We start from the raw sequence: 14,728 nt of genomic DNA, 5'->3' as shown, positions 1-14,728 counted from the left end.
TGCGAGGATCTCGGCTTACAGAGAGAGAGTGTGCGCTTGCATCGTGCACAAGGACCATCAAACAATTATTTTAATAAGCTTGTAGTCATTAATGAACACCTCTCCTTCTGTGTGTACACTTCTCTGCCTGATCGCCATTTCCTGGCAACTCCTAACAGGTTAGGAAAGTTGATAAACCGTTTTATTCAGAGGCCCAAAGGTAGGGCCAAAAATGTGTTACTCTGGGAATTTACTGCCAGTTAGGAGTGATATGCTCCTGTGGGATTTATGATAAATACTGTTTACGTTTTGTATTTTTAACCACACACAAAAAAAAGACGGGAGTAAGAGAGACAAAGAAGAATTCACAAAGGACCTCATTCAATACAAACATGACACATGAGCTAAAATCTGAGTACATGTGCACACACACGAACACACCCACTGTCAGGTCACAGATATGCATGAGAATATCAGTGTGATATGGGTGCGTTTAATAATTCAGAGCAAAGCCGAGGTCATATCTACGATGTGTTATGAGGCTATTGTCCTCAGGGAGACGCAGAAGGACAGATGCAGCATTGGGGCAGCGAGAAGGCTTTCAGCAGAGTAAAAAAAAAAAAAAAAAATCAATGCTCTGAGTAGTGCTTAATAAACCCCTCCTCAGTGGTCGAATACAGGGGTGGTTATTATATCTCTGAGGGCAATGCAGCATTGAGGGACTATTATTACTGTACAAATGGAGTGTGTTCTCATTCAGCTGAGGCAGAGGTCAGAGGCTGAGTACTTGTCCATGCACACTCTGTTGCAAATGATGGAGCGAATAAAAATGGACAGGGTTACACTTTTATGTTTATAACGTGCGCACAAAACCAAGCACACACACACACACACACAAACCAATCAGTCCGTGTGTCAGCGTATCCTCTTATGTTGCTGCAGTGTCATCGTTCAGGACAAAATGAATCATCCCGTTGTTTTAATTTACTTTTTTAGTGCACTTACTTTCCCTCAGTCTGTGTTGTTACTTTAACTTGGCCTTACTAAGTGCATGTAGGTGAAGAGACTGATAAGAGACACTGCAGTGTAGTTGGACTTTACTACGTCCTGGTCTGCGAGGGTTTGTGCAAATTGTACAAACCCTGGTCCTTGATTCTGATGAACTCTGACCAAGACTTGATGTTTCAGTCAAGTGCAGACTTTTTCCCACTATTTGCCTGTAACAAACACATTTTCGAGATCTGAGAGAAAACCCTTGAGTCGGCTTGGAATCCGTGCTCACGATGGGTTGTCTAGTTTGAGTGATTTTGAGATGTGATCTGTCTCAGATGCTGCCATTTTTTTTCAAACACACTTGACTTAAAAAGCTGAATAGAAGAATCAAGATGCCCTGTGGTTGGTATGGCTGTCTGTCATTTGAAACTTTTTGATACCTGAGTTTCAGTATCAAAATTATACTTTTGTTGATAACTTACTTTGAGAATATTTTATACAAAAGTTGTTTTTTCATTTAACAAACGAAACTAACAGACATTCGATTCAGATCAGGGCCATATGACTGGTAAGCCTGACCACCAAAATGTAAAGAAATGCTAGAAATTTTTGCACTCATTTAGTCACAATTACATAGTTTGTCCATCAGAAAGCTCTGAATAGTTTATTTTCCAAGCGTAGAACGTTCCCCTCTGTACGTTTCTCTAACGATTCTTTAATAATCCTATCTGCTGTGTTGTTAAATTACTTTTAACTCTCCAAATATTGAGCGGTATTAGCCTCAAAATTGGCCTCAGATGGGCTCTGAATAAGAAATAATTAAACAAGATTATGAATCTTACCACACAGTCGATGCCAGTTTTCCGTTGGTACCCAGCCCTAGTACATATTAGAGACTATCATGAGAGGCAAATCGCAAGTTGTTTTTAAAGCAAACACAGCCTGATTGAAAAAAAAAAAGGCAGGATGAGATTCATTTATCATCAAATATGAGTTTATTTTTTATAAATCATTCTTACAAAATTGGCATTTCTATTTCATTTGTGACCTCTATAAAAGTCTTCTGTTAATTACAAGGTAGGAGGGAGGAGAAGGCATCGGGACAGCTGGGCTTGACCGAGTCCTTGCAGATCAACAGACGTTACTGCTGATTGGTAATGTGATACAGCCAATCACTGATAAATAATCCCAAACAGGAAGTGGTCATACGTTGTCGCCTTTCGCAACAGTGTCCAAACACAAAGATGAAAAGGGGCTGTTCTAATGAGAGAATGGAAGCTGTGACTCATCCAGTGTATGAAGGTAGGGCTGTTGGGGCCCTGCGTGTGGTGCCCTGTCTACTGGAAATAACAAGTCTCGGACAGACAGTGCTCGGCATGTCAAGAACTCGCATGTTGATTAAAAAAAAAGGCACAAATCAAGAACAGACTAGTTTCCAGCACACACCGCCACCACTATAAACACCAACTGCCTGGCACATTTTGGGTAAACCTTCTTCCATCTGTTTTGAAGCACACAATGATAACTTGCATAATGTTCCTCCCCACAGATCAAATGGCGGAGGCGTTTTTTTAGCGGATGCAGAGGTTTTCCCGGTGGCCTTAATCACATCCATCACACTCTGGACTGAGCTCTAGACTCGTTGATACAATGTGCAGCACGCCAACTGAAAGATGGAGCGGGTTTCTGTTGCCAAGTTATCTGACCTGAATTGAAGCTCAACTGTGTCGCAGCCTCAGACCCATTATTGTAATGCATGGGGGGAAGATGTTACAGCAGAATCTGAAAATGTTTCCATCTGGTACAGGGGACCCAGCTGCTTATTATTTTCCCTGTTTCAGTTGGCATAGTCTTTATTGGGACTTTGCAATTTGACTCCTGCGGAGAACCAAGATGGTGCGGCCCAATCCAATTCTAGATCACTGGTGTATGCAATCTTTTAGAGTTAAAACTCTTCTACTGCGACTCTGAAAATGTTATATCTCTCTCGGGGAGTTCTGTATGAGACAGAGCGTGATATATGTTTCCCAGGAAAACCAATGCAGAATGAAACATAATATGAGCTGTATATTGGCATCTTTGTGGATTAATGTGCACAGCGTGTAGAAAATAAACTGAATAAATACCATTAACTCCCCTCAGTGATGCAGCATCAGTCTTATGTTCTCGCCACGTCATCTCAAATCGTACGCAGTCTTTTTTTTTTTTTTTCAAAAAATAAATATATGCCTTTGTACAGTGCTGGGAGTTGCAAGGATTTTGTAAAATATTTGCAATGCTGGGGGCTTTCTTGAGATGATCAACAACAGTGATTCAAGTGATCAAACATAAAAGGCTTGATATGGATTCAAACAATATGGTTCTCTGAAGATGAAATACGGACCAGATGCAGACCGAGTGAGGAGTATGTTTTTCCCAGAATCACATGCGGGTTAACGTGAGTGAACATTTTCTGTTGTGACTCCGCAAAACAGATCATAAATCTCTCCTGGCAAACGAATAACACTCCAAACTTTAAGTCGCAGAATGTAAATACAAACATGATATTCAAAACAATGAAGTGAGAAAAAAAACAACAACCATGATAGTGCTGCTGGGTGTGATATGATATGCTGAAACAGAGTAGCTTTGCTGTGGTTGCGCTTGGATATGACACATAGCATGAACATAAACTTTGTTGACACTGTGAAGGCTTTATAATACATTTTAACATAAACCAGAAGAAAATGAAAACAAATCAATGAAAAAAATAAAACTTAAAACAGTCATTGAATGTGTGACACTGATATTGACGATGCTGATGACAGCTACTGATTAACACGCACGCTGAACAGCTTTGGCTGAGACATTAGGCTGAATGCCTGTTAGACAGAAAGGCCACTAAAAGCATGCCGCTTTTATTCAAGTGTTTGAGAACTAAATGTGAGAGTGGACTGCCTGTGCTCTCGGCCTCATGCTGCACGCTGACCTAATGACAGTGTGCAGCAGTTCCGCTACGAGACAGTCATTTTCTCTTCGAAATGATCAATTAAGGGTGCGATAGCTAGTTATTTTAACATTTTGATCTGGTGGTCCAATACCAATAAGGTAATTAAAGGTGCAAAATGTCAGGCGGTTTGATGTGGATACAACAGCGATGTGAGCAGCTCTTATAAGTAACTGTCACGCAGGGGTGAGGGTGTGTTTAAGAGGGGGGGTGGAGGGTGTGGAGCTGTCCTTCCCAAGGCTAGCATTAGCCAGCAGGTCATGTGTGTCACTGCTTTCACAACACATGGTCCATAATGTTAGAGTGTTTCATCAACAGCTTGTCCCCTGGGAATAAAACTGCACTCCAAATGAAATGGGTTTACCTAATTGAAGCCCAAACGTATCTCTGGCTGACAAATGGAGGAGAGAACCTTTTGTCAATTTAATGGCTCCGAGGTCCTCTGATATGTCACGAAAAAATAAAAAAAATATCTCATGGTGGCAGGAGAGCCACATCGGACTGATGACTAGAATATTTCAACACGAGAGCGTCTAGGCATCTCAAACTGATGTAGGCAACGTGATGTGCAATAAACAATTTTAAAGGCAGACCCTTATTTCAGAATGGCACTGATGCGCTCAGCGTTAAAAATCTCTCTACAAGCACTCCTGTGAAATGATGCTGGTCGCCAAAGACCTGCTATGGTTTGAAATCTTATTCCATTTCTCCCTGTAAGGATACTGCTCCGAGGCCATGCAGGAAGAAATAAATGGGCGAAACGAGTTTGGGTTTGAATGCAACGTTCTGCTCCATTTCATCCAGAAATGTTCATTTCGCTCATTCCAACGGAGGGAAAATGCACTCCGCTTGAGCTTATGGTTGGATGAGCCAACTATTTAAGGCCCTGTACACACAACACGCACGCACACACATACACACATAAACACACATGCGGAACAGTGAATGTACAGAGTTTGAAGGGGGAAGTAAAAGATGATGAAAGTAAGTGAAAAAAAAGATGAGAAAAGTACAACTGCTGTGGTGAGTATGAGAGGAAAATGGGATATGAAACAAGATGTTTTTTTCAACTTATCTTAGTAATAACAGGGAAGCAGATAGACCATTATCAAAGCCATATCAGCACATCAAGGAATGAGCCAAGGATATGTCAGACAGGATGTTTCAGACTTCAGGCTCAAGGATGTGTGTCGGTAGCTGAGAATTTCAGGAAATAATGGCTGCTTTTGCTAGGAAAACCTTGTCAGGCCACTGTAATAAATGCTTGGACTCTGCTGCTTACCTTTTTCTGCCTTGAGAATTAAAATAATAAACTGATGACACTCTTATTTCAAACCTCTCAGAGAGGAGAAAGGGTCAACAGTGATACCAGAGTGCTGATTTGTACAGAAATCAAATCAACTAAAGAACAGGGTTTCCTGGGCTATTAAGCAGGGGTTTTGTAGTGAGTCCAGTATTACGTCCTGATGCAGACTGGGGAGGGTTGCTAGGGGCGACCAGTAGGGTTTATGGTGGGTGGGTTTGCCAGGTGTGCGATCGTGGACACCTTCCCTCTTCTACCGTCCTGCACGTGTGCCGAGAGAGCAGGAAAGTCAATGTCGTCCTTATTCATGTTGTACAAAAAAATATTCTATCCAAGAGTTCTCGTCGTCAGTAGTGTGTGCTGTGTGTTTGCACATTCGCAAAACATACAGTACTGTTTGGCATGTTCATCAGTTTGTGTACCTCTCTTTGTCTGTCTGTGTTTCTGACAGTTTCTGTTTCTGTTTTTTTCATATCCAAACGCCATCTGCTTGTTTTCTATTCATCCCATCCCGCGTCAAGTCCTGGCAACAGCAGCGCTGTGGTCATTGGTAATGTGCTGAGTGGAAGACAGAGCTGTGTCGCTCCCTGTCCATCCTGCTGTAGTCCTACTACTCCTTCTACTCTCCACAGAGTCTCTCTCTCGCGCCTCCCCCTGCGTGGGATCTCCCCCGAGGGGGCGCCGGTCCTGTCAGAGCCTCTCGATGTCCCTGTATTTCTTGCGGAGAATGGAGACCTGGTCCTTAAACAGGACGGGGTCCAGCCTCATCTGGGAGTGGACCAGCGGCATTGCGCCAAACCAGCTGGCGAACTTGTTCATGCAGGTTTGCCGCTGGGCAAAGTGATCTGGATCAGCCCAGCGGGAAGCCCTCGAAGACTGGTGAGAATGAAGAGGAGGAGAGAAGACAAACGAAACATTTTAGACTCATATTATCATTGAAATTTTATCACTTTGTTTTATGAATAATTATTGCTTTAGATCAGTTATTCCCAACTGCAGGGTACTTGTACTGCAGGGGATACTTCTGATGTTGCTTGGGGGTACATGAAAAGGCTGTAGCTCAGTTGAGTTGTAAAAATTCTGATTGTATATATACACACACTTTCAATAGTTAGCTAAAAATCCATGTAAATATCAACAGTTCACTCATAAGTTAAAATGTTGTAAGAATATCCATGTTTTACTACTTTGGATTAAAAAAAACACTGCTTTAGATTCTTGGAGGGAAAGAGACGTTCTCATTATTCGAAAATGACAGACAATAACAGTCATCTGCATTCTTTCATTCAATCATAGTAACAACTTCAGACACTGTGACAAGAGAAAACCATTACCATTACCATGACGACTGGCATTAATGTTTCTCAATAAATCATTAGCTGGATCATATTCTATATTTGGGAACTGGAACCCGACTAGAAACCATGACGCAAGGCATAAAAGCTGATAATACTCCTTTCTGTGCTTTTGTCTCTCCGCTGTAAGTGACTTGTCCTGTTTACCCCTGGGTCGTACCAAAGAATTTTGAGAGAATAATTCATGACGTTTGGAAAGAGGCAAGAGTTCGCTCCAGCTGAAAGGCCGTGACACACACATGATGGGAAGAAAACAACTCTGGCTTCGGCATGAATCACGATTTATAAACAGGACAAAAATCAAAAGTGGATTATATAATAAGTCTGTTTCAAATCCAAGGTTTAAGATGGTTATTAGTTCAATCAAATCCCGTAATGAGTTTTTATTGAATGTAAAACAATTTTCTCAACTGGCAGCTGTTTTGTTGTAACAGCTCTAATGAATCATCTAAATATAAAAATGCAATCATAAACAAAAAAAACAAAACATGAATCCATTCATGAGAAGGATTTCAATTACCTGTCCCATCATAGTCTCCTTGTACTGCTTCTTCTGTGTGACCTTGATGGGCGGCAGCTTGGTGACAGCAGAGACCAGGAAGTTCATTAGGATGTCCTCGCAGTTGGCCAGCTGGTCCACCATGCTCTTCAGACTTGTGGGTAAGTAGTTGGTGTACAGGTGATGGTAATACCTGCGAGAGACGACAGGAAGGAGTTACAATAAGAAGAGGGAACTGATCTGGGTGGGTCAACAGAAGAATGTATCAATGACAATGTGGAAACAATGTGAAAGGGGTTGCTCATAGTGATGAACCCACAGAGAATTATCACCTGAACTGAACACAACTCAAAACTAATGATAATGTTGCTCTGTAACTGCGGGATGCGTAAGCAACTGTCTATCAACCTGGATTAAAACAACCACCAACAGAAACATAACTAAGAATCACAAGGTCAAAGCGTTAAATGGGAAATAAAGACGAATGAAGGGTGTATCCACATGGCCTTCTTCTAGAACACTGTAAAAAAAACTTTGGTCCTTTGGTCCGATTCAGGGTCTTTTTCTTCATTTCCTTTACACTTTCCCCAGCACACATTAAAGTGTATATTGATTCGCCAACGTACATTCTACTCCAGTGCCTGTGCACTACGCTGATTATGTTCACAAACGTTCAGAAGATTGTTTTTGGATTAATGCCTGGAAACTTCACTGTGAAGGTGAATAATCCCAGAATTCCAGACCTTATAGATATCTGGAGACTAGTGTATGTAACATGGAGCTGTGTGGACAAGTTAATTTAAATGCATCACAAATTTAAGACCCCTTTACGTTTCAGGTTGAAGCCTCCGGGTAAAACTCTAAATTCATCAACAGGCCGATTGCTCAAGTTCCCGGACGGATTGAACGACAGACTTATTGAAAGTGATTAAGCGTTTGGCTGCAGTGATTGGCTGACTACAGCTTAATGGTCTGCTCCTATCACAGCTGAGTGAAGCCATATTAAAGCTGACAGGTCTGTAGTATAACTAAATGCAGGAGCTATGGAATGCCGTGTAGCAGACAAATTGACATTTTTTGGATAAAACATACACATGTCAAAACACCTGTTTCCTGAGGCAGCATTACGTCTAACATCACACCTACTTTCAAAACCTACAGATCACTGCATCAAAGTGTTGTATCAAAGAAAGACAACTGAACACTGGAGAGCAGAGTAGAGCAAAGCTGTGATCCCCATATAACAGAAGGGTAACAGAAAAGAACTAAGGAGCATGAAAGAAAACAGCGGAGCAGAGCGAAACAGTAGAACTGCCGCACATTGGAGCTCAAAAACCGATATTGTGAAGTGCTGTACCTGTGGTAGATGGCGGCTCCAGTCAGCACCATCGAATAATCGTTGGTCCATTTGGATGTGTAACCCCAACGCTCCTTGTTGCTGTCCCAGAAGTGGCTGCGGGCGGGGTATCCCACGATTCGCTCTGGAAAACTCTGCCAGACGGTGAAGGCAAAGTCCACCTGGACACACAGATTCCAGCATATTATGATGCAGAACACTTAACATATGCATAATGGGTACCATGTCTTAATAATTCACCCTTTCTAAGTTGTGTATTAATGATTTATATCAGTTATAAGCAATTAATAACCTTTGGGTTGCCAGGTTTTTTAGATTGTCCTTGTATAGCTCAGGTGGACATCATAGTGCAGGTTACTAACCTGTTTTGTCTGACAGACCCCTGCAGCCCCTTTAAGATGAACTCAAGTACCTTCAGCCATTGATTTATCCATGACTAGCTAACTTTTTCTGCGTGCCAGGTCTTTTTTATTTAAATCATTATATCTACTTTTTCAAATTAGTTTAGCTACTCCACAATCTTTCCAAGTATCCCCTGGCAATACTGCTCTAATAGACCACTGCAAATCCTGCAGCGTATCTGGACTAAAATCAACTCCAGACTTGATGGCTTATTAGAAACTGTTCTCACAAGCATAATGGAACAGCAGCATTTATAACTATTATTACCAAATAGCAAGGATAAACATCTGCAAAAGTTACTCTCAGTAATGGATTATAATTGATATATAAAGCATTAGTAAGTTATTAACTATTAATAAAGCTATTATTCCAACACACCCCAGCAACAAGACAAAGACAAAACTGACAGAAGAGTATTCCTAAAGGTATTCTGTATTTTCTTTTTCTTTTTTCTACATTTAAAACGTGTAATATTCTTAGAAATGTTCATTCATCTTCCAAAAGTTGTAACTTACAGTATATATTGTGTAAGAAAAGAGACAGAGGGAAAGAAAAACACTACAGGGAGAATTAACAAAGTGCACACTCAAACACGCCATAGTGAAAATACAACAGAAGCAAAACCTCATCAAACACAAAGCAGTCATTCCTAAGCAGCTGCCTGCAGCCAACTTCTGTGGTGGCGATCAAAGCATTCAATCAAATAATTAGACAGAAACATCAAAAAGGGCCTCGGCAGCTCCACAAACAGCTCGCTCTACATTACAGCACATATTACCATACTATACTACGCTTATATTAATGAATACCTATGTCAAAAACTACCGTAAAACACAATGCACATCATTTTTATCTGCTCTTCCTGCCAGAATGTGTGCATTCAAACAAACTCCCGAAGGTAAAAGAAGAAGAGCTCTGACTCTCTTTTGTGGTTTTCAAAGGAAGACAAAGCTAGTTGAAAGCCAATACAGTTACAAAGGGGAAAAATACTGTGATCAACCAGTATGTTGATGTGAATCAAAAGGAAGTATTCCTGGAAAAGTGGGCATGTTGGACCATAAAAAAACATGGAAAATCATCCAGAAGAACTGGGTGCTAGTTTATATTTTATTTAGAGGGTCAACTCTTCTCACAATCTTCACACAAACAAAATGAGGATTATTGTTCTTGTTGAGAGGCCAAATTGTCGCTTTTATGCAGTCAAGTTAAAGGTTTTATATGATGGGAAGGACGGAAAGACGAAGAATCATGACGCAGAAAGCTGTGATGGTATTTTTGGCAGAATTTTTTTTTTTAAACTTGCGACGGCACTGATGTTCCCTGGGCTCTGAAACTTTTGGGAATTGTTTGTGTTCGTGATCCAACTGTCTTCATGGGAGAAACACGGGTCGATTGGGTTTTTTGGGGCTGGATTTTCCCTTCAATTCCAGCTCTGCCTTGCCATCTTGATCCTCCGCACAAACAGCCTTTATGAGATCTAACTCTGCACTGTTCAAAGCAGCATCTGGCTTCCCATGGTGCTGCGCCAAAACGTGTCCCCGGGAAAAACAGGAACACTCCCGACAGCATGTGGAGCGAAAAATGCCCATAACAGCGCTGTTCTCAAATTGGGGATTTGGGATGTACAGCGTGATTATAAGCGCCACAACATGAGGTGGAAGATTGAAAGAAAAGAAGCAAGAGATGGAAATAGAGGCAGAGAAAGAAAGGCAGAAATGGAAAAAAGTAAAGCACTGGGAATAAAAGTTAAGAGTAGTTTAAGCGATTTAAAAATTGAGCTGCAGAGCGATAACTTGAAAACACCAGGGACAAACCGAAAGAGAGATACAAAATTTAGAGAAAATGCAATCAGAGAGTTGCATTTGGGACACAGAGAGAGTTTGCAACTTTGTTTTGTCTCAAGAGGAGCAGACTATCGAGATGGAGAAGAGGGAGATAGAAAAAAGAGAAAGAAGAGGGATTTTTTTTCATTCTACAATTATATTACAAGTTACCTCTGTGGTGGACAACACTGTGTCTTCATCGAGGCTGAGAACAGCATCTGTCACTATGGTCTCGTAGGGCAAGAAACGACTGCTCATCACCTGCAGAGGGAAACACAGAGCGCGCAAACGGTTAAAACCACATCATTAGAATAAGAACAGTTGGATGGCCCTCTTCAAACAGCATTCATTTGTGATCATTTGGTTGCCTGGAACACATTAAAGAGGCTGAAGGAGCAAATGTAGATCTGAAAGCTGTGGATGGATGTCTAAAAATGGAGTAAAAGAGACCTTTATGGTCAGTAGAATGAATTCTTGTATGTTGCTGTCCCCTTTTTTCATGAAACTGCTTATTTGTGGATGTGTTTTTTCACAAAGATGACTTCCATTGATTGTTTCCATGGAAACATTAAGTTTAGAAAATAATGGAGTTTGTTCCAAATATGGACTATTTTATCAAACATCTGAGAATGCATTTTTAACAATAAAAACATATTTTTTAAGGTTGACTCTAATTTCTAAGCTAGCAAAATGGCCATCATTCAGAAATAAATCCGTGCATCCCTCCATTTTCTGGCAGTTAATCAGTCTCGGGGAGTGGTGGCTGCAGACTTCAGCAAGGTAGCCTAGATAACCTTCTCCCTAGCCACATCCTTCAGCTCCTCCTCGAGATTCTCAAAACTTTGCCAGGCAAGATGGGATACTTTATGTAATCCCAACCAGCATGTCCTGGGTTTGTCTTGGGCAACTTGGATGTGCCCGAAAATCCTCCAGAGAGAGGCAACAAAGACGCATCTGTACAGACGTACAAGCAAGATGTCAAGAAATAGCAAGTCTAATTGTGTTTTTGGCCACTTGGGGGCAGAAAAAACAAGCTAAACACATTTTTAACTTAGTAGTTGCCTATTTGCACATCAAGCAGACACGGAGCAACATTATAGTAGCATTTGGAGTTGTGTTTGTATCCAAGTCCAATCTCCAAGTTTTTCTCAACAGGTCTGAATTATTATTGTTGTATATATTCTGTTAATAATGTAAATATCTTGCCAGTATATTCATTCTATAATGTTATTATTACTTTTTATTTACATATTTCTGTATTTGTAAATTACTTTGCACTTCAGTTTTGTACCTGTACAAATCAATCAATCGAAAGGTAGCATACAGCTGTTTTTTTAGAGCTACTTTTGCTGAAAACAGCAGCTATTGTGGCCAAAAATGATGCTATGAGAGCAGTGAGAGTGAATCAAAACAGTAAAAGTTGTGGGCTGTAAAAGATCAGTGAGCTGAAAGACATTAAAACGCTGCATAAAGCAATTTGTTGCGAGTTCGTTGTGATCAATATGCATGACCGCTCTCACATACAAGTAGTCATGTTATCCATCCAATATAAAAATATTGATTATAGATGCTTTATGGATGAGCCCAGCCACCCTGACATCTAATTCTTTTGATCGCTACCCAAACCACAATGAGTTTGAAATGAGATCCACTCGTCAATCTAGAGCCTCAATGTGAGATACGTTTTAGAATAAAAACTCTTCCCTACTGTATACATTTTTAAAGATTGCTTACAAATTCATGGGATTCAGGGGAGACAACACAAGCCGTGACATCAACAAACAGCAGTCTTCCGAGAAGAAGAGAAGAGCCAATATCCTACGCTTTACTGCATGCTGCTCCCCATTGTTCTCAGTGATGGAGTGCTGATACAAGTTTCCATTACTGCTGCAGGGTCGTCTTTCTATTTTAAATCAATAACAACACATAAATGCAGCCAGACACATACAGCTTGAGTCATGTGTCCTACATAAAGAACACATTTACTTTTCCTCTCTGCCACTGTTGAAAACTAAATATGTATATTTAATGGCAAACTGTAAAACACATGATGGTCCTTGAATATTTACTGGGAGCAGAGAGAGTGATGGTAGCTTTGGTGTATTCCTGTGATGAGAAGCGCTCGGATGAGAAAACAGCAGCTTCTTGTTGAGGGTGAGTGTGTGTTTTGTAAACTGGATGTGTGCTCCAACTCAAACAACCTCCCACACAAACAAGAAACAGCTCGCCGATGCATAGTTTTAATGGTAGACACACAAACACATGCAGAGACACGGCATTCATACATGGACACACACACACACACACACATGCAGAGACACGGCATTCATACATGGACACACACACACACACACACCACCACCACACACACACACCACACACACACACACACACACAGAGCCTGGAAAAAGCCTGTTATTCAGCACAGCTCTGAAGGTCAGACCTCTGTAAGAATACTTTTAAACACCACCTGCACTGAAAAGCCATTACATTTACATTTAAGAATAGTCAGTGTTGACCTCTTTTCTCTGTAAACACCTGGCATTGTCTGCCTGCTGCGCTCCAGCAGAGTGACCTCACTCTCAACAGGTCTTCATCACTCCTACAGCCGAGGGAGAAACTACACCTACGGAAAGGAATTCATGGCCTTATTGTCAAGCTTTGGTGAAGCCTGTTTCCAGAGTGCTACAACAATGGTTACTTTAAACAAAAATAATCACAAAATAAATGAATCACAACTTTCCCAAGTGGGCCAGGTGAAGTTTTAAATTGCTTATTTAATCCAACCGACAGACCAAAACACAAAGATTTTTAATTTTACAATTATATTAAGTATCAAATCAAGTCAAGAAGAGTCAAATCACAAACATCTGAACCAACAACACTGATATAATTGATTAAAAGTGTCCCTAAATTCATTCCCGTTCTAATTATTATTAGTGTTGGTGATTTGGTTGCTGCAGACTGTGGCTACAGAATAAAGATTTTGAATTATAAATCTGATGACTTATGAAGGTCTATGACTGAAACTCTAAACAGTATGCAGGAATTTAATCCTTATTTTGCATGATTTGACTTCCCTACACGCATGTCTACCAGGTGCTCATTAGACAACACAGTGTGAAGTTTCCGATCATGTAAACTAGAGAAAAGCAACAAGTGTTCATGTTTGAAAAGCTAGAACCTGCCAAAAATATATGATGATGATTTAGAAATGTAAATAAAAAAAAGAGTAGTTTTTTTTTTAGTAAACATCTAAAACTATTAATTGGCAACTTAATACGGAAAAAACTGTATTTAAAACATTCCAATACTGTTTTAAGGGCTCAAATTGAGATAAGACACTTTTTTTTTTAGACCTGATTATACACTGTACACAAGTTTTTTGGCTTATTTTCTTATAATTTATACTAGTACAGCTGTTCCCTGAAGTTGTATGTGTTCATAAACAACATGGGTCAGTTTGGTGGTGAAGAATGAATACAAATAAAAGTCAAAAAGGCAGATTGAATTTACATTGGTAGTTATTCTAATTTTCAAAACTGTAAATAGGCAACAAAATAACATTTTAATAGTGAATTAAGGACTTAAATTAGGATAATCTAACCCTTTTTTATATCTATCGGTGCTTTGTTGATGCAGCAAAGAAAATTAAGTATAAACAAGGACTAAAAGAGCTTAATTCTCTCCCCATTTCCAGCTCCCACCACCTCACACAGCTGAGTCTTCCCAGAGCTGCTGGGGCGGATGTCAGCGGTCGGTGAGGTCAAGTGCCGTCTATTTCTCTACTCTTCGAAAACGCTCCAGAGGCAACAACAGCAGCTGAAAGTTTTGACAGTCGCTGGGTGGAGGAGCCGAGGTTTGTGAGTGACAGTTGTATTTACAGACGAAAGAAAAGGAGAGAGAAAATGAGAGGAAAGAGGAGAGGCGGTACCTCCCTCTCATTTCTAGTGTCATCATTACTGCTGTAATTTCCTCGCGGGCATGAAGAGAGAAGGACAACAATCTCCTCTCTCCGCTCCGTGCTCGGG

General features: G+C 40.5%; 1 protein-coding gene across 1 annotated transcript in view; it reads right to left on the bottom strand.

Moving 5' to 3' along the window:
* Window positions 1–1,960: 1,960 nt before the first annotated feature.
* The window catches only part of ext1b (exostosin glycosyltransferase 1b), a gene marked incomplete at its 5' end in the record, with an annotated part of 109,944 nt that continues 97,176 nt past the window's right edge, over window positions 1,961–14,728 (bottom strand). The window contains 4 exon segments of the mRNA XM_035681629.1: window positions 1,961–6,137; window positions 7,137–7,308; window positions 8,473–8,633; window positions 10,869–10,958. Coding sequence (XP_035537522.1) covers window positions 5,952–6,137; window positions 7,137–7,308; window positions 8,473–8,633; window positions 10,869–10,958 — 609 coding nt within the window. The 3' untranslated portion in view covers window positions 1,961–5,951.

The sequence above is a fragment of the Morone saxatilis genome, unplaced genomic scaffold (assembly GCF_004916995.1).
Source record: "Morone saxatilis isolate NCDOM2014 unplaced genomic scaffold, NCSU_SB_2.0 Contig9, whole genome shotgun sequence".
NCBI lineage: Eukaryota > Metazoa > Chordata > Actinopteri > Moronidae > Morone > Morone saxatilis.
This window is presented reverse-complemented; position numbering and strand designations above follow the sequence as displayed.